Source organism: Rhinichthys klamathensis, unplaced genomic scaffold (assembly GCF_029890125.1).
Source record: "Rhinichthys klamathensis goyatoka isolate OS25496 unplaced genomic scaffold, OSU_Roscu_1.1 h1tg000191l_1, whole genome shotgun sequence".
In the NCBI taxonomy this organism is placed as follows: domain Eukaryota; kingdom Metazoa; phylum Chordata; class Actinopteri; order Cypriniformes; family Leuciscidae; genus Rhinichthys; species Rhinichthys klamathensis.
In genome coordinates, this window is record NW_026606717.1 from 3,894,543 (window position 1) to 3,922,215 (window position 27,673).

The 27,673-nt window shown below is 38.0% G+C and overlaps 1 protein-coding gene across 1 annotated transcript; it reads left to right on the forward strand.

Moving 5' to 3' along the window:
• The first annotated feature begins 168 nt into the window (after window positions 1-168).
• On the forward strand, window positions 169-26,930 carry LOC130095419 (neuronal acetylcholine receptor subunit alpha-10). The gene is made up of 5 exons (XM_056262156.1): window positions 169-317; window positions 4,423-4,568; window positions 7,069-7,223; window positions 8,043-8,575; window positions 26,047-26,930. Exons 1-5 carry the CDS (start codon window positions 197-199, stop codon window positions 26,739-26,741), a joined length of 1,650 nt encoding a protein of 549 aa, XP_056118131.1. The 5' UTR covers window positions 169-196; the 3' UTR covers window positions 26,742-26,930.
• Window positions 26,931-27,673: the final 743 nt, after the last annotated feature.

A 27,673-nucleotide genomic window follows, 5' to 3' on the forward strand; every position in this document is an offset into this window, starting at 1 on the left:
ACGCTCCCACAACTACCACAAGGCATATTTTCAGACACTCGAGTCGACTACCAGTACGTCGCCAGTATCTAGGCTAGTAGTGAAACTCGTCATCGCTTAACTAGCACGCGACACTTCTCTAGCCCCTCGAGTTGCGCATATCTTGCGCTGTCTGCTTGGTCTCAATACGGTACTGAACTATGGGAATGTCTGAGAAATGCTGCATCTGCCTTCACGAGACCACAGAAGAGTTTGTATTCCTCATTCACGCCACAAAATGAATCCACGTGTTATTTGGGCTTCTTTCCATTTGATTGCCACCATTGGTTTTATTCCAGGTAAGGGTGCGCTCTTTTTATGAACGTTTATTCAGGCTTCCAATTAGGTATTTTTTTGTTTTGTTTTCATATGTCGGCTATATTTGAGTTTAAACAAGATCATAATTACTTATTGATATGACATTAGTCTATGAGTCAGTGACGTGACGCCTACATTTTCTGTCCAATATTGAACTTGCATTTTTATCAGCTAAAAAAGGGTTTAAATCCATAAAAATATACCATTGTAACTTACCTCTCCCATGTTTGTATTCACTTTAACTTTTTAAAAAGCATTAGTTATTTGTAGTTTCTGTTATTTAAAGTGTCAAAATATCATGTGGTGCAAGCAGGTTTGTAACTCTCTCTCTCTCTCAAATAAACAAAAACAAAAACCTTTTTTAAGTAGAACCACATTTTGGATATCAGGCTATGACCTAAAACAACAACAACAACAATGAATATTAAGTTATTTCTACATATATTTGTACTTTTTGTGGGATGATAGCTTGTTTTGTTTAGGTGGCCAATTCTGTGCCTGTAAATTTTGACTGAATTTGAAAATATATCATGGGGTGCAACACTGCAGTGTTTTCCATGAATGATATATGTCCTAGATTGGCAGGTTTTGTGCTTTTATATTCAATTGATGGTTCATATACATAAAGTACTTTATTTTAGTATAATTTCTTATGCCATTTGCATTAAAAAATGCATTACAAATATATATTTCAGACGATTTATGTTCAATCTTTGTACAATATGAGAAAAATTCAAAATAAATAATTTAGAGCACGTAATTTCAGTTTGGATATTGTGCATTTATTAGTACCTTATAAATAAATAAATAGATAAATAATCTATTTAATCAGATTTTTACCAGATTCTACCAAGCAAAGTAAAAACCACTGGCCTTAGGCAGTGTTAATTCTGACCTTGCAGCAAGAGCGGAGTTACACCTTTCTAGGAGAAGGGTGAAATATGATTACAATTTAAAATAACTGTTTTCTGTGGGAATATATAGTAAACTGAAATGTATTCCTGTGGTCAAAGCTGAATTGTCAGCATCATTACTCCAGATGCTGATTTGCTGCTCAAGAAAAAAAACTGATTATTATCAGTTCATATTTTTGTGGAAACTGTGATGCATTTTATTTGTCAGGATTCTTTTATGAATCGAAAGTTCAAAAGAACAGCATTTATTTGAAATAGAATCTTTTGTAACATTAAATGTCTTTACTGTCACTTTTGATCAATTGAATGTGTCCTTGATCAATAAAAGTATTAATTACTTAAAAAAACATACATTTTACCTGTATCCCATACCTGTATTTATATAAAAAATATATATTATTTTTTAGAAAAAAATTCTGTCAAGTTAAATGGAATGTTGCACTTATGTTTGCACGATGTGATTTATATATATATATATATATATATATATATATATATATATATATATATATATACAAATTATGAAAATTAATTTTTTGAAAATTCGGTGAAATTTTAATAAAATCTGGTTTAAATCTTTTTTTTTGTATGAAATGTATTGTTTATTGATCTATTTAAATAGAATTTTAACGATAAGTCTCGTGTCATTTGGAGCGACCACTCATCATGTGGTATAACCAATAATATCAAAAACTATTAAATTAAAAATAAAATCTAATTTCTGTGGCTGAAATATGAATCACTAATACAGTATTAAGTGAACAAAAACAATGCAAATACTTTGTTTCTAAACACTTTAATTACTGAGAACTTGTAAAAAACATATTAAGCATGTTAAGGAAATGAATTGACACTTTTTTGAGGCTACGGCCAATTCATCTAAATGAAAAAAACCCCCACTAAAATCACCTAATTTAAAATTTTAATATGAATTTATGTGTACACAACATTCTTAAAGTATGAACAATTGCAATAGATAGTATTTTTTGTATTTTAAAATTGGCCTGTTGAAAATCTTTATACGTCATTGACCCCTATATAAACTAAGTGTTTCTGTGTATTATATGTAACTTTTTTTTATTATTATTATTGCAACTTTTGGTCCCAGAGTTTATATTTAATTTGCTGTTGAGATTTTTTTTATGTTTTTGTCAGTCTGTTTTTTTTGGTAGATTTAGTCACATAAATGTGAATTCTTAAATAATACACTTATTCAAATAAATAGAAACTCCATGTGATAAAGACTGAAGATGCTGTATTAAGATCTTGCATTTACAGCAAATTTCCACATTGTTCTCCTAAATACTCTGCATAGCATCAATTTACACACACACACACACACATATATCCCTCCAAGAGATTCTAAGATGGACATGTGCACGCTACTCTGGAACATCTGTGTATTCAACCCTAACAACAACAGTGAACAGATGACAGCACTGATCTATAACTTAATGTACTATATTCTAATCAAACTGATCTGACATGTTCTTCAAGGTTGGCACACTGATTAATAATTAGTGTTTATAATTCCATAGAGGCATGTAAAGACCAGCAGTCCCGGTATTACCCGGAGTTTCTATTTAATTCCCTTTGGAGGTGCTTTTTTTCAATTGTTATTAATTATGCAAAAATGGAACTCCTGTGATTAGTTCCTGTATGTTTTGGTGACTGGAGGATTTGTAATTTACATATTGGACATTCAACAATTGCGCTCATTCTAAGGTCCACACACATCCTGGAAACTTTAATAACTTGTAATGTCGCATGTATTATTTAAATGTACTGTCTTAAAAGTTTATGTGGCAGTTGCCCAAATAGGAACCCAATATATGGACCACAGAGTCCTTGAAGCATTTTTGCATTTGGTCTAAAGAAGCAACTTTGACACCAGTGTTTTTGGTCACAAGAATTTGATACTTTCTGAGCACTTGCTGCTCAATTCATGCTGCAGGACAGCAGCGCTGCCAGCTGGATCTCACACATCCTTTTCACACCACAGCCTCCATTTTTAACTTTCATTAGAGCGCTATTTTGTCTGGCACTTGAAGTGAATTGATTCGCCAGTGAAAGCGCTGACCACACTCATCCTCAGAGAACAGGAGGGGGTAACTGAGTAATCGTGCTCGTTCACTAGAGTTCCCCTGCAGCACGCAGTGTGGCCGTAGTTCAGCCAAATATATGGACTGCAGTTTGAAGGGTTGTTGTAGCTCTCCTGTTACTGGCGCTTTTTGATAAAGCGTCCTGAGCTGGGAGCCAGACAAATCTAAGTGTCAGCAAGAATCAAGGGTATTTGGGAAATCAGTACAGGGAATATTTTCATTTTCTTTGACATTAAACCTAATTAAGCTAGTAAAATAGTTTGTGGTGTGGTGGTAATAGTCCAGAATTAAGAGGGCACCATTACTGACCATAGAATGAAAATGGGTCTGATGGGCTTATTGCTATAAATAAGCTTAAGTGCCTCAAGTGCTCAGATTATTCTTTATCAGCCCTAGACACTCACCAAACTATTCCATCCCAAACCACCAAACTCATTAAGGATGTGAGGATAGCTGTTTTACTCAATATACTCAAGGAACCACCTGTCATGATTCTGCCATCATGTTATTGATTATTCCTGGTCTTGTGGCAGGATCATGACAGAACCAATGTTTTGTGTACAAGCGCATGGCCAATTGTCATGGCCATGTGCTTGTGTTGTCTCGTCTCTTAACCCCGCCCCCTTGTTATCCTGATTCAGTCTTTATTGCTTCACCCATGTCACCTGTTATGTCTTGATTAGTCTCCTTATTTAATCCCCTTGTGTTTGCTGTCTTGTGTCGGTTCATTGCCAAATGTTACTTGTGAGTACCCTGTGAAAGTCTTGTCTTTGATAGTCATTGAAAGTCTAGTCTTTGTTAGTTTCTCTTGAAGTGTTTGTTTTCTAGTGTTTTGTCAGTGTCGTTGTCTAGTAAGTCACCGTAGTCCTGTCTTGTTTTGCCCCCTCGTGGGCTTTGTTTTCCAGGTTATTTGTTTAATAAATCGTGTTGCCTTGACTACTGTCTGCTATTGGGTTCATCCTTCCTCACCCTCATAACACCACCATTTGACTTTGTGTCTTAATTGATTAATCAATCTAAATAAAACAAATCGGCCAAATCTAAATCACTTTCCTCTTCCTTTTCGGCAGTGTGTTTGTGTGCCCAGGGGAAATATGCATTCAAGCTGCTGAATGATTTATTCGTGAATTACACCAGTGCATTGAGGCCTGTGGAGGACACGGACAACATCATTAACGTCACCTTGCAGATCACTCTCTCCCAGATCATTGATATGGTAATGCCTCTCGGTCAATCACACATTCGTTCTCATTCTCTCTCTGTCTTTTTGATGTCTCATTTCCCTGCTTTGCTCTTTACCTTTGAATTGTGCTGTCTGAGCAAATACGTCAACTGTTTCTTTTACTACAGGTGAATAGAGTAAAACTAGTTAACTAAATATCATACTGTATATTCCCCAGTTAATTAATACAGTAAGGCATTTATTATTTCAACAGAAATCCGAACACTAGATGAAGCCAGGTTCAGAATTAGGTTTTCATTTTCATGTATTTGAGTTTAAAGTTTTTACAAAGGGAATTTTGGAAATCTCTTTTTATCACTCCATAAATTAGAAAATCCTGTAAACAGTCAGGGGGGAAAAAGCATTTTCACCATGTTTTTATGAATAATGTTATATAAACCAAACAATGATATGTGATCAACCCCCTCTGTAAAAAACTTCAGAACATAGATTATAGATTTCTGGCTCAGGGTAATTCCAGCGTAATGACAGGTGAAACGTTGATGACGTTCCTCATAATGACAGGTGAAATGTCTCAGAAAAAAAAAACTTCTTACAATATTTAAATTGGAAATGCATATTCTCAGAGCACCCAATCTGGGGAATTGACAGGCAAAATATGTTTTTCTAGAATATATTTAAGCACCCCCAAAAAAGGAAAATATGCATGCGTTATGGATGTGACGGGAAATGACAGAGTTTTTGGTATACTGTTCGATTTCCTTTAAACTCTGTGAACTTTTAAATCCAATGTATAAATATTGCTATCCACATGATGAAGGGGTCTTAGCTGAACATAAAAATATCAATGTTTAAAATATATATATTTTTATGAAGTGTATTATGAGGAAAAACCAACGTTATGGATGTGACAAAAACCCTGTTATGGATGTGACACATCTGAAATACATAGAATCTGTTTGGAAAATCAACAATCAAACCATCATGGCACTTTTGTTGACGCATAATGGCTGTGTTTTCACATTAAGAAGACTGTCTGAAATGATTCTGTTCAGTTATGAGACGCGCTCACGTGTTGCAAGTGATCGCACCTCCATGCTATATTTGCTTATTTATTAAATCCAGGCAATTGGTTGATGAAACTTTGATTTAAAATTAAGATCCAATTTATACAAAACGAAATTCACTTTAAATAAAGTCTTTCTACAAAACAAAACTTGAAATGAAGTGGCCAAAATCATTTCTTTCTTGAAACAGATCACAATAGTCATATGCATGATTTAATATGAAGCGTCCGTAACGGTCACGTCCGTAACGCATTATTATGGTTGTTCAGAGCAAAGTAGTGAGATGAATTGTCTATCCTAATAAGCATAAACATAATTTAGCTTTGTAAATAAATCAAGTTATTTGCATTTATAATTGTCATATTAAATAAACTAAACCTTTAAAACGTTATGGACGTGACAGTGCACTGAAGCGTCAAGACCTCTTTATTATAGCCCTTATAAATTCAACAGGCAGGGCTGTTATGACCAAATTAGTATATTTATTTCTCAGGCATGCCTCCATCTTTCTGCAAAATGCTTACTGTCAAAATAAAGTTTAAAAAGGTGGGACTTTGATACCTTTTTTTGAAAGCATGAAATATGGCTGGTTGAAAATGTAATTTAAGCATTGTTGCTCACCTCATATCTGGTGGATAAACAAGGCAATTTTCTTTAAATTTTTGTTAAAGCACATTAATACAGTATATTACAGACCTAAATGGACAACTTAAAAAGGGTTTTGTTCTTTTGGTTAACTTTATTTTTTCATGGTAAAGATGACCTTTGCATGGAATTGCCCCTCAGTACATTGAGAGAGAGAAAATGGTTTAGCTTGTTGTGTCTCGCATTAAATATATTAAAACAAATGTGCTAAGAAATGTAATATTTGTATTCATGTTTGTATCATACGGTTTTGAATATTTAAAAAAGAAATTCAAATTTTTTTTTATTTAATGATTTTAAAATGTCAGCTTTTACAACCAAATCAAATGTAATAAAATATTAAAATGTTCCTTAAAAACACACAATGTGCACATTTAATCATTATTTAAGAAAAAAGAGGAAAAAAAGCTGCCCTTGACACAATATGTGCCTACAGGGGTCCTCTCGGTCACATCTTTTTCTTTTTTCATTTTACAACAAAACTGTTTATCTGTTTAAGGATAATAATTAAAGATTATTCAAAACTTTTTTATTTTATACAATCTCTGGACAGTTATACCACATAGACATTTTTAACTTTATGCCCCATAAAATAATAAAATGCCTTGTAATTCATAAACTGAAAGCATGGTCATCATTCATACAACTATTATCTGTATAAAAGTGTTTTTCAATCAATTTCTGACAAAAATAATGTCACATAATTTTAGCTATTTTTAACTGATATTGATATTTATTTTGCTGACTGGATTATATTTGTTAATATTATTATATAATATTAATGTATTTGTTAAATTGTGAAATCCGTCTTTATTTTCTAGGATGAAAGAAACCAGATCCTCACAACATACTTGTGGATACGTCAGGTGTGGTTTGATGCCTACCTCACCTGGAATAAGACAGACTACGATGGGCTTGATACCATCCGTATACCTAGTAGTTATGTATGGAGACCCGATATTGTCCTATATAACAAGTAGGTCGGATTGGTATTGGGTTTCATCGATTCAGCCACAAATTGTATGTCATGTCCTGTCATCACTTTGTTGTTGCAAAGGCTGTACATTCTTATGAACTGCTTGTTCATGGGAGCGTACAGTAAGTTTTCTGTCTCCTCTTCTCATAACAAACTGCACTACAGGGTTATCAGTCTTAACTCATTATTTTTCATACACACACACACACACACACACACACACACACACACACACACACACACACACACACACACACACACACACACACACACACACACATACTATACATATATGTGTGTGTGTGTGTGTGTTTATTTGTCTGCTCGGCAAAAAGTAATTTCCTAAATCAGCATTTTTGTCTTGTGAAAATATTTAAATGTACATAAATAAGATCAGTATAACTGATTATTATGTTTGCAACTCCACATCTTCATTTTTTTTATCCAATTGACCAATATATATACTGTGTGTGTGTGTGCTTGTTTTAGGCATACATTAACAAAATTTACAGATGTTAAAAAAAAAGAATGAAAAAGAATAAAATTTCCAATGGGGTAAGAAAAGCTAATTCTCATTATATAATATGTTTATATTTATCTTGTTTAAAGGATGTTTAGATATTTTTTTATATTTTCTGAAAAACAAGACAAAGAGACAGTTAAGAAAAAGATTTGTTTGCAGTGTTAGACTAGTCACCAGTAAGAAGGAACTTCAAATATGATTCATGCATTCATTTTTGGTTTTCATTAGGGTTATGAAAAGTAGAAAAGTGCTGAATATGACAATGATTTTATTGATTTCCACCTTCTGCCTTCCAGTGCAGATGACCAGTTCTCCAGCTCTATGGAGACCAATGTGGTGATCCGCCATGATGGCCAGATTATGTGGGACCAGCCGGCAATATCCAAGAGCTCTTGCAAAGTAGATGTGTCTTTTTTCCCTTTTGATGCCCAGCAGTGCCGCCTCACCTTTGGCTCTTGGACCCACAACGGCAACCAGATGGACCTTCACATTGCCCTGGACAGTGCTGATCTCTCTGACTTTGTGGAGAACGTAGAGTGGCAGGTTCTGGGAATGCCTGCTAAGAAGAACGTTATTCTCTATGGCTGCTGCTCAGACCCCTACCCAGATATCACCTACACACTTCACCTGAAGAGAAGAGCTTCCTTTTATATCTTCAATCTGCTCATTCCCTGCATGATGATCTCCTTCTTGGCTCCACTGGGCTTCTACCTGCCAGCCGACTCTGGGGAGAAAGTGTCTTTAGGGGTCACAGTGTTACTAGCCCTTACCGTCTTCCAGCTTCTGGTCGCGGAGAGCATGCCTCCTTCAGAGAACGTGCCACTCATTGGTGAGATCCTGCAAAATAACTTTCACTTGTAAATGTTAGGGGTGCAGTGTTGGGGAAGTTACTTTTAAAAAGTAGTGTTTTCTCGTTACTCGTTACTTCTTAAAGTAATCTGTTACTTTACTTAGTTACCCCCTTTGGAAAGTAACTTTTTATGTTACTCGTTACTTTTACGTTACTTTTATGTTGCTTGACTTTGGGCAGAACCCAATATCTGTTCCTAAATGTGTAGGCCTACATAAAATTCTACCATGAACTCTACTTATTGAAAAACTAGAAAGAAAAAAAACTAAAAAAAGAGAGATTTTGAGATAGAAAAAAAATATATATTTATTTAAATAACATTTGAAAAACCTGTATAAACTGAACACCAAAGCACAATATTAACTATTGAGCGGTGGTGACGCGTTCATGAAAAATGTCACAAAGAACCGGCAAAAGAAATGATTATGAATATCAAATATAGCAAGGAGACATTTCAATTGTTTATTAATAAACAAGTGTTTTCTTTGTCAGTCAGTGTCGGCTGCAAAGATAAAGTTGACGATGCTGACTCGCGATCTTCACAGTAGTGAACGCGCCAGAGAGAAATGCACATTTCATATGGATTACATAAGCAGAGAGTCTGTTTTCTCTCGTTTTGAATAGTTTTGTTTTAAAGTACACATTTCAAGCTTTCTATATATTTCTCATATCTTTGAGGCAAGTAGCTTGCGCTAAGTTTCGGTTCATTTATGAGACGAGCTCAGTCCACGCGCCGGCACGGAGCTCCTGAGAAGTCCTGATTATATTGCCTGCTATATTTACTGCTTATTTATTAAAGACAATTGGTTGATGAAACATTGATTAAAATTAAGATACAATTAATACAAAACGAAATTCACTTTAAAGAAAGGCTTTCTACAAAAACAAACTTAATGAAGTGGTCAAAATCATGTCTGCCCACTCCATTTGTCTCCCGATTGCGCATCTTATGCTCTTACTCATGCTTTTCACTTTTCATATAATCAACATTGATGAAATTAAAAAATAAATTATTTTATTTAAACATAAATATGAAACTAAATCGTTTTCTTTAATGACTAGGCTACAACACGCAGGTCTATACAGAGAAATTTAATATCGGAGCGGGATTTGAGCGAACGCCGTCTTACTGTAAGCATGTGGGGGTAGAGGTACGATTTTCGAGCAATCATCGAATATTATTTTGCTTGATATGCCAATCCTTAATATTTGGTGTTTTAAATGCCTGTTTGAGGTCTCTGTGAAAGATTTAAAGCAGTCTTTTCCCAGATAGCAATGAGTCGGCGGACCACCGTCGGTTCTCCGGCGGCAGTAGAAGCGTCAGAATGGCGACATCGCAAACACGTTGGACGGCGCACCGCCGGCGGCAGCCGCTTTTTAAAAGCGGCAGCCGCCTTCCTACCGCCTTCGTTAAGCGGCCGGCCCGCGGGCCAACCGCCGTTCCGCCGCCTTTATATTGAAGGCCGTCCTTCCGCGGCCCGCCGGAGGCAAACGCTATTTTCGAGCGCTCTGCCGCCGCTTATTCTGGCTATATATATATTTTTTATTTATTTATTTATAGCATGCAGTTTGTCAAGAATAATGATTGCTCAAACCAGACAAATTTACAATTGGCATTTTTATTCTACATTTCAAAGTACAGTAACTGTCATTTAAACAAGATGTTTCAGATCACTGAAACATAACAGAAAAATAAATAAATCAATATACTAACATGCAGGTTTCCAATTCAATTTTGGTTAAACAGCCTTACAAGCAAATTACAACACTTACAATAAGTGTTCATATAAAAAGGACAGCTCTAGGGTAAAAAATTACCAGTAAACATTATGACAAGTAAAGAGGATATTTGATACCAAATAATGTGCAAGATACCAAATAAATAAAAGTATAACTACATTTACAAACCATTTCTAACAATATGATAAGTGGTAGTAATTTATAGTAAAGCTCTGGAGTAGAATAGGCCATTATAACCCCAATGCTGACCTGTGGCACAAGGATTTACAAGCTTTATTTGAAAAAGAAAAAAAGAAAGTAATTTCCACAGTGAGTGAGTGTAGTCTGACACTTCTGACTTCTTTAAGGGTCTTGATTCTACTGACTGCAAGATAAAGAAAGGATTCCAGTTGTCAGTGATTCTGGGGTGTCAGTAGTCAGTATAGTTTTAAGTGGTCGGCTGTGGGTCCCTCTCAGCTGTGCGGCGCCTTTTTCTGCCTTCACGGTCAGATGCTCCTTTCAGGTAACGCGTAACGTTAACCTGGACCGCCTCATCAGTGCATCCTGGGTTGCCGGGTCCTTCCGGATGGCTAATATAGAAAATACAGATCTGTCATTTAATTTGAATTGCATGAGGACAATAGGACATACACATCTACTTAAATCTAAAAAAAAATATCCAACTTACTTTGAACAATGGTCTTCAGGAACATGTCTCTAAAACATGCTTTATCCCCTACACCATAGGTCGGCAACCCGCGGCTCTAGAGCCGCATGCGGCTCTTGAGCGCCGCCCTAGTGGCTCCCTGGAGCTTTTTCAAAAATTTGAAAATGGAACAAATATTTTTTGTTTTAATATAATTTCTGTAGGAGGAAAAACATTACAAATATTCTTAAAGTTTGTCAACGTTGTAAAAATGTGTATAATAAATATTTAATTTCAACATTTCTGTCAACGAAGAATTTACTTCATAGACTGTGACACACGTGTCTGTCAGATCGGCGTGATGCCAGACCGGTGGCTGACAAACAAACAAACAAACCGGCGGGTGTGTCATGGGCCATGGATCCCAAGGGGGAAAAGAGAAAGAGCTGAGCACTCCCAACGCACTCTAGTGCGGCGCGGGACTAGATTTGATGGCCGAGTGCGAGCGCGGGCGCGTGCGGTAATGCACTCACTCTACTAAAACAAAATAGAAACGATTTACAGGCCAGAATTTCTATTCATAACGTATTTGCAGCGTTGAGCGATATAGCCAATCACAGACATATGTGTTGATTTCTTGAACGCAATGGCCAATCAGAAGCATTTAAGATAGACTCCCCTCACCGCTCAAAACTGACGTTTTTGTTCAGTGCTGAATTCTGTATGCTGGCAAATCCTTTAATTATAACGAACAAAGTGTGGATATTATGAAAGATTCATTGTGCAGTCAGCTTCATTGATAATAACAGAGATGTGTGAGATCGCGATGAACTGTCAGCTTTTTAGGAATTATTAAGAGAGCGCACTTTGCGCGCATTCAGTCATGGCAATGCACGCAGTAAACTGCTTGCTTTTATGTTAAATTAACAGTGGTTTGTGTTTTAATGTTTTAATAACAAATAATTTATCAGGAGGATGTATGGTGGCGACACGTAGGCTAACTTGAAAGTATTTGGAGGTACAGAAAAAAGTGTATTTGCGGGCGGGAGCGGGACAAAACATAAATGTTGCGGGCGCGAGGGAAAGAAAGTTGAGAACGTCAGTTATAACGACCCACGCATTAAAAAATGGTCGGGTTAAAATCGGGCTCGGGCTCATAATTACGTTAAATGTGTCGGGCCGGGCTTGATTTTTTGGGCCTGATCTAAGCTCTAAGTTGTAGCCTACTTATCATTTTGATACTAATAAAGCTAATATAACACTTACAGCATGTGTTGCCTTCATTATAAGGCTTATATAAAGCTTTTAATTTTTTGCGGCTCCAGACAGATTTTTTTTTTTTTTTGGGTCCAATATGGCTCTTTCAACATTTTGGGTTGCCGACCCCTGCCCTACACAAAGCTGAAAATCCAAAAAAGTGTTACAAATTACATTTCTCTGAAGCTTCTCATAAATAAATAAAAAATGTGAAAGGCTAAGGATTCAGACTGTAATATATGCAGTATACAATGTTAAATTTTACTTTATATCTAGGTCTACTACATGTACAGGTAGCCCCAGTGGGAATTAAACCTACAACCACAGGTGCTGTTTGCAAGTTGTACCTAATTGCTCAGTGCAAGCAAACGTCTTCAACATTGTTTGTTGAACTTGCTTCACCTGCTCTTGAAGTAAGATTTTACAATTCGTATTTTTATATGTAATATTGTAGTGTTTATTATAAATGATTTATCTGTGCACTTCATTATTCTTTTAAAATTCATGTAGCCTTATAATCTTTAATCAAATACGTTACCCTTCCCTCCCCCCTCGAAACGACTTCTCTTCTCTTCCGGTCATGTGCTATGGCGCGAGGGCGTGGCAACTCCCCTCAAACCGTGCTATGAGCAGAGATGGAGAACAGGAGCGCTAGAGTAAAACCCTGCCCTCCGTTCAATATACCGTTTCACTTTTAAATACGTCACAACACTGGAGAAAAGTCGTTTGTAACTTCCGGTTCATGCCGACTTCAAATAGAAGCAATAGTTTCCAAGACAAAAAAACTTCACAAATAACATCACTTACTTGTACTCAAACTCTTGGCTCTGTGAAGTGGAGTCTGGATTACTGGGGAGAAACCTGGTAGCGAGAAAGAGGAAACAGAAATTTGAAAATCTAACAAATGGTATAGTTTAGTGGCAGGATCACAAATCCAGCATAACAGCAATAGATTTTACATACCAGTTCAGCATTTTCCTGGTTTTCTGGAATCGATGCATCTTTCTAGAGTTTTTTTTCTTGAGACTTACAAGATTCTAGAGTAGGGAATAATGAATATAAGAGTCAGTTATCCACAATAAACAGAAAATAAATTACACAGATGAAATACAGGAAAATCAAATACACAAGTCAGACCCATTTACCTGCTCCCTTCATGAACTTAAAATGATGTTTCTCCCAGGTGCTGTGTGGAGGTGTGCAGAGGATGGCTAAATTGTTGCCTTCGTCTTTTTGCTGAGGTTAAATGGGGGCCAATGGCACATGCTCTCGCTGAGCCACTCTTGCGGAACCACTGCAAATGGCAGATCCTCCTCGTTGATAAACTGAACAATGTGAACCATCTAAAATAGAAGAACATTTTGCATAAAGTATACTTTTTGATTAATTTCCAGGCAAAATCAATAACATTAAAATGCTCACCCCTTCAATAAACGAGTCATTTTCACAAGTGGATCAACAGAAAACCATGTTCAGACAAACACAATCATATACATATACACACATATATACATACACACATATATATATATATATATATATATATATATATACACACACACACATAGTTATTTTTGTAAGAAAACACCAAAAGTTAAACTTTCTAGATGTAAAGCTTTCTTTCTAGATGTAAAGCTTTGGCGATCTACTGTAGCTAGATACATTTCAACATGTCGAACATGCTTGAATTCAGTGAGTAAAAAAGGCGAAGCAGCATGTGTTAGCTAACACTGTAAGTTAAACTAGACTAGCAGCATGGTTGTCGAATCAAACAAAACATCATTATGTTTAGTTAGAAAACAACACAAGTTATACTGATCAGTCTTTCTTGTCGTAAAGATGTTGCTAACTAACGTTACCATTCCCACGTGGGCGGGAGAATTGTCCTTCAGGATTTAGTTACGTAAGTTAGTTAATTATTCGACTGACCAATACTATCTTAAACCACATACTGTAGTAGGCCTACTCACACTTGCATAAACATACGTAAATATAGTTAAAAGAAGAAAAGAAAAAACTAACGCCAGGAAGAAACTAAGTAACGTTAGCCTAACTAACATTAGCTATGTCAGAAACATGACGCAAACTTTGTAAACAGGCTAACTTACTAGCTTGACTAGTAAGGCAAGAACATATTTGAAAAAGATGAACTAAAAATGTAAAAAATGAACATAATATTGCGTTACACAAAAAGGAAAAATGTACTTACTTTAAAGATCGTAGTCAATGACTAGATAGGATATCGTCTCCAAATACTGAAATCGTGTGTGACGCCACTGTTGTGTTGGTAAATCTGCTTCCGTTTTTTAGGTACTGCCCCTCTCGGCCGGTGGAGGTACTTCTCTGTTTGTGCTTTAATACTTTCTTAAACATTTGTACAGATTGCAAAACTCGCTATTGCAAATGAATCCCTTATACCTGTAAAAGGTAAAATAAATAAAAAAATCGAACTTGTAAAAAAATGAAAGACATAAACGAAATTTCCTGGGGTGACAGAGAGACAAAATATTTCTAAATATTTCACTTTATCTTTCAGGTCAAAACAGGGATTTTCATGTTTATTATAAATATTACCATGGTTGCAAATTAATAAAAAAAATCTAAAGCATACCCAAGCTTTTGGCCAAGTTGCAGATGTCTTTCACTGTTCACTGATTTCAGGCATTGGTTAAAAGTCTAACTTCATCCATTTATTCTGCTAAATTGTTCATACCATGAATGAAATATTTATTTTAAAACCTAATCAGAATCAGAAAGATATTTATTGCCAAGTAAGTTTTACAAAAGGAATTCTTTTTGGACTATTTGTGCATCTCACTTGTGCATAAATCAAAGAAATGAATTGTCACCTTAAATAAAATAATTCTATATATTTTACATAGGCCTATCACTGAATCGCTTCAGAGTTTCAACGTAATTTAAATGTATTTTCCTAAACCTTATCATGGAATCAGACTGAGTCAAATCTGTTATAAACCCTATAATGACTTTGGTACCTAAAAATTTGATATAATTCACATAATAATTATAATCGCTTTAAATGTGAAAGTTAAAATGCTGTCAGTTCCACTCATGCCATTGCCAATGACATGGCTGGTCGATTTCAAAGCGGCTTGCCGCCAGCCGGCCGCGGTTCATTTAGACGGCGGCAACCGCCAGAGAGAATGAAGTCGGCGGCCCGGCGGCTGTTCGCCGGCGGCATCTCGCAAGAAATGGGAGTGACGTATTCGGCGGCAAACTTTCTTCTCCGCCAGCGGGCCGCACCTATAGCCGACAGTTTGGGGCCGGCGGCAAAAAGAAGCCGTGCCGATATTTTTTGCTATCTGGGTTAGTGCCGCTTTCAGAGCGGTCTAGTCCGAAGAACTGTTACGTCCATATTGTTTCTTTCCTCATAAATGCGAACACGAAAAATTCAATACAATTAATATTTTATGTTCTGTGGAGAGCCAACCCTTCTTCATCCGGTGGGAGTATTACTTTTGGTTTGCGCAGTGTAATTCACAGAATTGATTGCTCTGCTACCAGCCTCTGTCACGGAGCTTGTGACTATTGCAAGCGCGCAGCTGAGGAGACAGTGTTGCTGTCAAATCTGTCCATGGGAAAAGTAACGTTGTGCGGAATTGAAAAAGGAACTACGTTTCGTTACCAAATTCTCAGTAGTAACGCGTTACACTACTTTTTACCCGAAAAAGTAGTTACGTTACTGTAACGCGTTACTTTGTAACGCGTTACACACAACACTGTAGGGGTGTAATGATACCCTCATGTCACGATTTGATATTCATCACGATACTGAACTCACAATACGATACTATTGCGATACTCCAAGACATATGGTAAAAGGTTAACAAAAAATGTACTGTTGATTTAAAATACAAAATTTGGTATTACATGAATGGGTGGAAATGAATAGGCTTGGACTTGGTGCTGGTAACCTAATGCACAGGAAAATGGTTGCACCAGAATAAAAATATTGATGATTCTGAATCTGAAAATACAGAATTATTTTAGACGAGTATGCTTGCACTCTGACTGTCACAACCTGGCTCAAGGGTCATGACAAAAGAGGGAACGAGACAGCATAAATGGTCAAAAGTGATTTATTTAACAAAAGAGTAACTAAACATAACTACTTAAATGTGGAAAGTATAACTCTGTAACATAAATAAACTCAAAACAAGATGTGGCAGTCGAAATGATCAGGCCAGGGTTGACGTCTAGATTGCAGAGAGAAGAGAGTGTAGTTTGACCAAGTGGAGCTTTATCTCCCCTGGCTCATAGGTTCCAGGTGCACCCAATCAGCAATCACCTCAATAGAACAAAGATAATTAACAACCACACAGGTATCACTCCCACAGAGAGACCTCACTGGATCACACAGGGCCCGTCACACCCCCCCCCATAAAGTCGGTGGCCCAGAGGAGCCGCCGGCAAAATCAAGAAAAACTAACGTAACCCACTATAATCTAGATCATTAAATATTACAAAATTACCAGAATATAATAAATGGCTAGATATACACACAGCAGAAATGTACATTTGGCCTTCAACTTGCGCTTGGATTACTGCTTTCCCCCATTCCATCTTCAGCAAACCTCGATACCTGGGAAGCAAATTAAGAAAACAGGCATAGAAAAAAAAACAGGTCACAAGACAACAAGTAGCATTAATAACTTAGAGCAGAGGGGCACGTGACAACGCATCTGCTATCACATTGTCCACTCCTTTAATATGTCTAATCTCTAGTGCGTAGGCTTGCAGAAACAACGACCACCTCATGAGTCTCTGATTGGGACATTTCAGTGACTGTAAAAATGTCAGCGGATTGTGGTCTGTGTACACAACAATTTGTCCCCCTCCAATGTACACCTCAAAATGCTGCAAAGCCCAAACAAGTGCCAGCGCTTCTTTCTCGATCACTGAATAATTCAGCTGATAACGGTTGAATTTTTTGGAAAATAAGCTAACTGGTCTTGCCATTCCCTGACCATCCTCCTGCAACAAAACAGCACCTGCACCAACCTGACTTGCATCTACTTGGAGCATGAATGTTTTATCATACTGTGGTGCTATCAACACAGGAGACGAACACAACAGAGACTTAATGTTCTCAAAGGCTTGCTGACACTCATTAGACCACACAAACTTTGCCTTAGCCTTCAACAACTCAGTCAGAGGAAAAACAACTGTAGAGAAGTTTTTACAGAAACTCCTGTAGTATCCGACTAGACCCAAAAACCGTTGTAACTCTTTTTTAATTGTAGGCACAGGAAAATGTTCTACTGCCCTGACTTTGGCCTGGACCGGAGCTACACGGCCCTGCCCCACTACACGTCCCAAATACGTCACAGTTGCCCTCGCAAACTCACATTTGGCCAAATTGACAGTCAGACGCGCCTCAGACAACCTGTCAAACAAAGCTCGAATGCATTTAAGATGAGCGTGCCATGTATCACTATAAATAACCAGATCATCTAGGTAAACAGAACAACCTTCTAAACCTGACACAACGCGATTCATCAGTCGTTGGAATGTCGCTGGAGCATTCCTCAAACCAAACGGCATGACTCTATAAGAATAGAGTCCAGATGGTGTAACAAAGGCCGACACCTCCTGAGCACGCGCAGACAATGGAACCTGCCAATATCCCTTAAGCAAGTCAAACTTGCTAACAAATTTGGCAGAACCAACCTGATCTATACAGTCGTCCATACGCGGCAGTGGAAAGGAATCTGGTTTAGTGACTGAGTTTACCTTTCTGAAGTCTGTACAAAACCTAGGCGATTTATCAGCCTTTGGAACCAAAATACACGGTGAAGACCAACTAGAAGGTGACGGGACTGCAATATTATTTTCCAGCATGTAAGCAACTTCAGAGTCTAGATGTTTAAGTTTCTCTGGAGACATGCGGTAAAAGCGCTGCTTAATTGGTTGTGCATCTCCAACATCAACATCATGTTCGATCCAATTTGTGCATGTAGGAACATCGCCAAACAGACACGGATATTTCTGTATCAGATCAGACAACTCACCACGCTTAGACTCAGTCAAATGCAACAACAGACTATCAAGGTTACAAAGTGTCTCCGAATTTTTTAGACGACCATACAACAAACTGTCATCTGGTTCTGGCACTCCATCTGCCTCCTGTGGTTCTGACACCGAACTCACAAGCAGAACAGGATGCACCTCGTCTCTCACCGTCTGGCTTACCTCCGCCTCACGTTTATAATATGGCTTGAGAAGGTTGACATGACATAACTGTTGACTTTTTCCGTCCTGGTGTTGCAATTATGTAATTCAGGTCAGACCTTCTCTCAACAACTGTATAAGGACCAGCATAATTAGCCTGAAACGGCGAGCTCACAACAGGCATCAGTGCAAGAACTTGATCTCCCGGACTAAACTCTTGATGCCCCGCACGGCGATCATAGATGTTTTTCATCTTACTCTGTGACACTTGCAATTTCTCCCTGGCCATTTCACCTGCTACAAACAGACGATGCTTAAAGCCATTGACAAAATCAACCAAATTTCTGGGCGGTTCCGCCTCCACCAGGCCATCCTTTAAAACAGCCAAGGGCCCACGCACTTTGTGTCCAAAAACCAAGTCATTAGGACTAAAACCTGTACTTTCCTGTACAGCTTCTCTTGCAGCCAACATAAGCCAAGGAAGACCCTCCTCCCAGTCTCTATCCAGCTCTGTGCAATATGCACGCAGGAGAGACTTCAAAGTCTGATGGAATCTTTCCAAGGCTCCCTGACTCTGTGCATGATAGGCTGATGACTGGTTATGACGGACACGCAACAACTTCAAAACTTGACCAAACATGTGCGAAGAGAAATTGGACCCCTGATCACTCTGGATGACCTTCGGAATGCCAAAAACCGAAATGAACTGACTTAGAGCCTTCACTACCGCCTTGGTATCCTGCTGCATATCCATTGAGGGCAATTACCACTGAGTATTTTGACACATCACAGACAGTAGATATTTACAGCCAGACTTAGAACATGGTAACGGACCCACACAGTCCACAATCAGGTGCTCAAATGGTTCATTCACAACCAGAATGGGTTGTAATGGAGCAGGTTTAACAAACTGATTGGGCTTTCCTGTTAGCTGACACACATGACATGTCTTAATGTATGCTGCAACATCTCTTTTCATCCGTGGCCAAAAGAAATGCTTCAAGATGCTAAGATAAGTCTTTTTCACACCAAAGTGCCCACTCTCATCATGAGCAACTTTTAAAACAAGAGGACGAAATTTAGTCGGTACCACCAACTGAACGACAGCATCTCCAACAAAGTCAGTACCCAGAATCAACCATTTCCTAAGCAACAAGCCATTTTGTACAAAATACCCACTTGCTACACTGTTGATCTCCTTAGCAGATACTACACAGTCAAACATTTCTTTAAGGGAAGAGTCACTTTGCTGTTCCTGTAACAACTCAGTTTTTGACACAGATAGTGGAAAATCCGACAATGATGGAGCCACAAACTCAATTTCACTCCCATCAGCTTCCCTCTCAGACTCAGCTTTACTCATTGTTCGGGTACTTACACAGGCTGAGAAAACTTGAGGTAAGTCATCGGCAATTTGGTCAACAACAGACTTAACTGGGCAAGATGTAACAACTGGCAAGGGAGGAGTGTCAGCCCAAACACGGCTACCAGCCAGCCCGTTACCCAGAATGAAATGAATCCCCTCAATGGGCAACGCTGGACGCACACCTACGGCTACCTCTCCTTTCACCAGTTCACAATCCAGGACCAACTTATGTAACGGTATGGGCAAAACAGTTAAACCCATGCCACGACTTAGAATACAGTCACCCATATCAGTTTCTTTTGACAGCGGCAACACAGATCCCACAATATAAGAGTCAAAGGCCCCTGTGTCCCTTAGAATTTTTACTCGAACCTTAGCCTCACTTCCTACCAGTGACACAAACCCATCTCTAATAAAAGGGGCATAAGCTGCCAAGACATCCGGTTCAAGCTCCGCTGCAAGCAACTCAGATACACAGTCCGTAACAACCGACGCAGCTGCTGCCACAGGCTTAACCTTAGATATTACAGTTTTATTCCTAAAATGCAGCAGTGGACAATCAGCCTTCCAGTGACCCTCTTCATGACAGTAGTTACAGTTAGTGTCAACATTACTTCGCGATACTGCTTCTAACTTTGGCGCATCAGCTCTCCAAGAACGCTCACGTGTTATAGCACGCTCTCTAAAACTCCCTTTATGGAGTAACAAATACTCATCTGCTGATGCAGCCGCACCCGCCGCCGTGACACACTTTCTCTCACTTACATATGTTGCAATGTAACCAGGAAGTATGTTTTTGAACTGCTCCAAAACAACAAGGTCACACAGATGCTCAAAAGTGGTGACTTCCAGCGCAGCCAACCAACGTTTAAAATGACTAGTTACATCCCGAGCAAACTCCATATAAGTTTGACCAGTACGTCTCTCCCAGGACCTAAAACGTTGGCGATACGCTTCTGGTACCAGCTCATACGCCTTTAACACGGCAGACTTGATTTTTACAAAGCTAGAGCTATCTTCTGCGCTCAAGGATGAATAAGCTTCCTGTGCTCGTCCTGTCAGCACACACTGAAGCATCAAAGCACAATCTGCATCAGGCCAACCTCTAGCACTGGCAACACGCTCAAATAATACAAAAAAAGTATCCGGGTCCCTTTCATTAAACTGTGGCAGTAATCTTAAATTATTAATATCAAAGGAACACAACTGCCTACTCTGATCTTCACTGGACCCCTTACTATCATTTGCCAAAGATAAGCGGTGCCCTTCTAGATCTAGTTTGGCCTGCTCTACTTTTTGCCGAATCTTCTCCACCTCAATCTGCTTTTTGAGTTGCAACTCATGCTTACATTTGTCATGCTCAAGCTGAATCAACAACAGTTCCTTCTGTTGGTCAAACGTTAAGCCCTGAGTCTGGATAAGTGCACCAGCGAAAACTGGAGAATCATCTTTCACGTCTACAGGCAACACACCCTTTTCTCTCAACTCAGCCTTCAAAACTACCCTAATGTTCTCTTTAAGGCGTTTGTCACCTACCACTATAGAGAAGTGCTCTGCAATCTTCAGTAGCTGCTCCCTAGTACAACGCTCCAACGCCTCTTCAGACGGAGCTGCAATAAACGCATCACAATCTGCCATTACAACAAATTACACTTGGCTCATCAACACCACAGCAACAGACCCAGTAAATCAGTGCAGCTTCCTCATGCGTACTAAGAGAACTAAATCTCACGTAGTATGGAGTTTTCCCACTATCCTAATCAACCCAACTAACTAACTTATCCCTAGTCTTCATGCAGTTACTTGTGGTGGGTATTTATGCACTAATGACCGCTGGCCTGGAAGAGCAACTAGCACACTAGCGACCCTCCCAAAACCACGGACATGCTCCCAAGCTAAAAGCTTCACCCACGTTCACCACAACACTACCAAGGATCCGCTCAACAAGCCCAAAAGTGGACCGTCGCTACAGCCTACAAGAGAAAACTCCAACCACTTTGATCAGCAATACGCATACGAGGAACCACAACAGTCACCTGGATTATCTGTTAACTGCAGAACAACAATAACTAATTTGTAAAAAAAACAAGTTACCTACAAATTTATTTCAAATGCCAATAAACAAGCCTTCACTTACCCTGCTCAACCAACCAACCTACTGTATATTGCCACGCCAAATGAACAAACAAAGAAACAAACAATTACCAAAGTAAAACAAATGTCTTACCATTCCAACGAGCTGCCCCGCTCCCAACAAACTGGACTGCAATACATAGGCTAGGCTACAACAATACTATGGCTGCACTAATCCCATATCTTATCAAATTGCCCAAATACTAAGACCGGCACGAGCCCCCATTTTGTCACAACCTGGCTCAAGGGTCATGACAAAAGAGGGAACGAGACAGCATAAATGGTCAAAAGTGATTTATTTAACAAAAGAGTAACTAAACATAACTACTTAAATGTGGAAAGTATAACTCTGTAACATAAATAAACTCAAAACAAGATGTGGCAGTCGAGATGATCAGGCCAGGGTTGACGTCTAGATTGCAGAGAGAAGAGAGTGTAGTTTGACCAAGTGGAGCTTTATCTCCCCTGGCTCATAGGTTCCAGGTGCACCCAATCAGCAATCACCTCAATAGAACAAAAATAATTAACAACCACACAGGTATCACTCCCACAGAGAGACCTCACTGGATCACACAGGGCCCGTCACACTGACACAGACTAGATATAATAAACTAATGTAGGCCACTTTTTACTGGTAACATAAGACATTTGGCATTATCAGGACCCATGAATATTACCCCATTGCATTATTATACATTATTTTCATCATTATATACTAGTTTAATGTAGTACTGACACTAAAACTCTGTAAACTTGAATTTTTTCTCACACAGAAATTTTCATTTTGGGTAAACTATACACAATACATATTGTCACTATCCACGATACATATTGTTGCATTTTTGTATTGCGGTATATTGTAATGCGGTATATTGTAACACAATATATTGTTACACCCCTAGTAATTGTACAATTAGTTTTTATTCTAACATGCAGTAACTGTGATTTATTTTTTTTTTGCTCATTAAAGGGGCCCTCTTATGCTTTTTCACTTTAGTTAGTGTGTAATGTTGCTGTTTGAGCATAAAAAAGATCGGCAAGGTTACAAAGCTCAAAGTTCATTCCAAAGGGAGATATTTTATTCAACAGAATGCACTTTCCAAGAACTACAACGAACGGCTCGTTTGGACTACAACGCGTTTTTTTCCAGGCTTTGTGAAGTCATAATGTTACTCATTTAAATAGTCCCCGCCCACGGAATACGCAAAAAAGCGGACGAGGCCTGGTTGAGCTGCTGCTATGTTAAAGAGACACTGTTTTTTCCACAACTCATTTGTTTGACCTTCCTAAGGCTGACGAACTTAGTGGTTAAAATTTATTTTAAACTGTTCTTGAACATTATAATCCCAATGATTACAGCTTCCAGAATGCAGGCTGCGCACAAAATCTTCTCCTGAAATGGAGCAGTTCCCACTTTGTCGGGACAATCTGTTGTTTGTGGATCACAACTTGTAAGTATGTCCTATTATTTGTAGTTGCGTTTTCTAATAACAGTTCCAATTATACGTTTTGTGTTGTTGCTACGCTCACCTGCCAACATTACTGTTGATATAATGTTTATAGCTTTTGTAAGCTCTCGCGTTTGTAAGTTCACCGCCCCTTAGTAAAATTAACCATGGTTTTGTGATCGATTACTGTTTGTATTACCATAGATTTCCGACAAATATCATGATTAAATAGTGTAACATCGTATCTAAAATGTATAAGAAAATTACCCCCCCAAAAAAACATACCATTCTGAAACGTCCTGTGAAATCCATGCTTGCAAAGTCCGTGCATGAAATCCGTTCTGGACGATCCTCGTTTGTTAACATTGTCAGGGTCTGAATCGGGCTCAAATTGGTTTGAAATTGCCGCCATCCTTAATATTTACACTAGAGCAGAACTCACATGGAGGGGCGGGACATTTCCCGAACACACGCTAAGCACTGCCAATCATAACACATTGGGCCAGCTAACCAATCACAGCAGCACATTTTGCATTTCAGAAGAAGGGGCTTCTTTGAAACCGGAACTAATTGACACTTTCGGGCCTGACTGGGGAGAGAGGTGCTGTAATAATAAAATATGTGAAAAATTATTTGTTTTTTTTAAAGGATATTCTAGTACACCCCAAAACCAAGACTTTGTAAAAGGGCATAATAGGACCCCTTTAATAATTGTACTATTAAGGATAGCAGTGCATAGCCTGTGGTTTTTAAACAAATGTTCAGCACAACACAGAATTCCCATTTATGCATTTGGCTGATGCTTTCAGTGACTTCAGCATATTATATAGGCCTACTGCTGAATTAATAATGGTAAAAAAAAGAAGAAATGCTTAAAACAAGATCAAGTTACTTGAAAAGCAAAATTTGATAATACCAATATAATAGTAATACTTGCTTTCAGAGAATTTAACTTGAATTAAGCATAATCAAAATATTTTTTAACAAGGTTTTTGACTTTCAGGGGAAAAAACAAGATATCGTGGTGTAGACTTGAAAATTAAGCTTTTCCCCGTTATGGTTGAATCACGGAAGCAACACCAGTTCTTTTGCCAAGAGTTCTCTTATTTCTTATTTTATTACATGTCAGCATAGCAGAGAAACGGGCATAGAAGAGGAAGGTTACAGGAGAGGTGGTCTTCATTTCAGATTTCTCTGTTCCCCTCTCTGTTGTCTCTCCCCATCTCTTTCCTCTCTCCCCCTCTCCTTCCTCTCCCTTCACTCATGCTGTATGTGTTTCTCTGGGGTGGTACCCTAAGGATTTGAGCTTATATACACCACTGAGGAACTTGCAAATTCCTTGTAAAGTAGAACAATATGTTGCTTATGTTTAAAATGGAACGTATGCCTCATGCTTACATGTGGCACAATCCACTTTCCATAGAAAGAAAACTGTCCTTTATTATATACATCCTTGGTACATATGCATCAGTGAAAAACATTCCTTTCCTTATAAAGAATACAGCACCTCAGTCGATGTATACATGATTGGAAAACCTTTGGATCAGTGGAACATGTTGCATTGCACACATACTCCTTTGCCAAATATAGCTCATACCATATCTCTGCTCAAAATACATGTACAACATACCCCGACTTCACAAAAAACATTATACAAAAAGAATAATAATACAGAAAATACATTTAACAATCAAATTTTAATCTTCACGTGGCAAATTAACAAATTAGTACAATTAGAACAATTTGGCCATTATTTAATTAATTATTAATATTTTTTTTGCATGTCATGTGAAATACCAAACGATTTTATTATAAGTTTGTACTCTTCGTTCTATGTCAAGAATACGTTGAAGCCATTATTTCTGTATCAAATACCATGACCATAAACAGTGAGTACCAATTTCAGTCTTACATTTGAGACAAAAGAAATTGTTAAAGATATGTCTACAATTAGGGGATATATGGAATCTGTCTTCAGTCGAACAGCTTTTGCCCGATTTACAGACTGATATTATTTTAGCATGTTCCCATATATCATCCCAAGTGTCATCATTAATTGGAATTGATAATTACTTTCCCCATATTTTCCAGGTATTCAGTATGTCTGTACAATTCATGCAGCATTAAAGAATTTGACCTCAATTAACATCAAATAATGGACAATTAGAACCATAGTTTTCCATCACATCTTAAATGCATGCTCTGTGTTAAAGTGTCTTGGGCTAGGTACATCTGTTCTGGCACTTTTAGTTCCTACCCCCCCCAAAAAAGTGGCCACATGCTGTATAAATGTTTAGTCTTCTTTATTCAGCACAACACCCCTTTTGATTCAATTGGTGTGTAATTAAGGGGTTCACCAAAGAGTAAACACCTCCACCCACAAGCCCTGAAATAAAGAATTATCAGACTGTATGAAATGCAAATAGGCTGCTAGAGCAATAAACAATGTGCCAAGGGTCAATCATTTTAATGAGCCTTTCTAATGAGTCTAGGGCTGCCTGCAACTGTGCCTTTTATTAGCAAACTCACTATTGAAGTTGTAGCCCAGTCAATGGTTAACATTGGAATAATTAACATAAACGTTCCTCTTGAGGTCAGATAATCGATGACTCTTTAAATATCTATTTATTGCTGAAAGCTTTGAAAAGAAGTCTGCTGTCTATGTTCACCGATTCCAATGTTTCCACAGGGAAATATTACATCGCCACAATGACAATGGTTACAGCTTCTACAGCCCTGACTATCTTCATTATGAACATTCACCACTGCGGACCAGAGGCCCAACCTGTTCCTACATGGGCACGTCGTTTTGTCCTGCGCTACCTGGCTCGGATTTGCTTCGTCTATGACATGGGTGAGGGCTGCCTGTCTGCTCACACAGACAAACCTGCGCAAAAGGGAAGCAGCTGCACTATAAACGGCCAGGCCAGGGGCGAGGACTTCGCTCTGAGGGTACGAAGCATTTCAGCCAGTGACGGTTGTTCACAAAAGATAAAAGATCAATTAAATGAGGATGTCAGTCCAACCTTATCACTAAGGCAAGGAAATGAGTGCCACACTGGCTGGACAGATGGTTCCTGTGTGGGCATTGACCATGGAGAGGTTGCGGGAGCTACAGGAGAGAGAGTGTTGGAGAGCGGAGCGACTGGAAAAGAATCGGCGAAGAAAAGGGAGATACTTGTTGAAGGTCAGTGTTTGTGTCATCAGCAAAGCCTCTTGAGGAATATCGAGTACATCGCTAACTTTTATCATGAGCAGAAGGCCACGCAGAGACGAAACGGGGAGTGGCGGAAAGTTGCCAAAGTCATGGATCGCTTCTTTATGTGGATATTTTTCATCATGGTCTTCCTGATGAGTTTGCTTATTATAGGGAAAGCTGTCTGAATGCTTGATATGAAAGACACCAGGGGCCTCATGCATACAGTAAATGTCGGCGCAGGTCTAACGAATGAAAAGGTTTGCAAATGCAAAAATTGAAATAAAAAGAGAAAATATCACCAACACAGATTGAACTCCCTTGTGAAAAAGAAGTGCGCTCAATTGTATTGAATGTACAGAATGTTCAGATCTTAAAGATATTATATTTAAATAATGTTTTTGCAAATAATATAAAATGAATGAAATAAAAGGCCTCTTAGTGTACTTGAAGGGAGTACAGAGTGCACTGTAATAATGTCCAATTAAAATGTTACATTGTAAATTGCAATTTTTAAGCACATTTTAAATAATCTAGTTTTTTTTTTTCGTCTTGGTTTAAAATACTACACTTATATCGATGTGTTGGCTTGACAAACTAAAGCACTTGTAAAGTACTTGATTATAATTTAACTGTAGTGTGTTATTCGATATTACATTTAAAGTTAATATATTTTAAATGTACTAAATTCCAACTTCATCATTACAAATGTGTAACTAAAAAAATGTTTTAAGTACATGAAATACAAGTTTCAATAGAAATTACATTAAAGTATGTTTTAGTTTACCCTAAATGCTTTTCAGTACATTCAGCAGTATACTTTAAACATATATCAAAATCGATATGCACCTAAAGGGATAGTTCACCCAAAAATGAAAATCCATTATTTCTGCCTGCAAACTTGCGACCTTATTTCAGTTTTTTTTAAAGTCTATTTTACATGTGTTAATGCCAACTGCATACATTTTGGCACAGGTGTGTATTTTATTGGAATTGTACCATTTCACCCCCATTTCCTTTATTTTGCACCTGGTACAGAAAAAAGTTCCACATGACCTTAAGGACAAAAATGGCTCCTTTGCAAATTTGAATCATAGTGCCACTTAACTATAAAATGATG

What these genes read in the sequence shown, in the direction of transcription:
- LOC130095419 (XM_056262156.1), top strand. Translation starts at nt 197, where the DNA reads ATGCTGCATCTGCCTTCACGAGACCACAGAAGAGTTTGTATTCCTCAT. An exon ending in CACCATTGGTTTTATTCCAG is followed by an intron (nt 318 to 4,422) that starts GTAAGGGTGCGC and finishes CCTTTTCGGCAG; the next exon opens with TGTGTTTGTGTGCCCAGGGG. An exon ending in AGAGAACGTGCCACTCATTG is followed by an intron (nt 8,576 to 26,046) that starts GTGAGATCCTGC and finishes ATGTTTCCACAG; the next exon opens with GGAAATATTACATCGCCACA.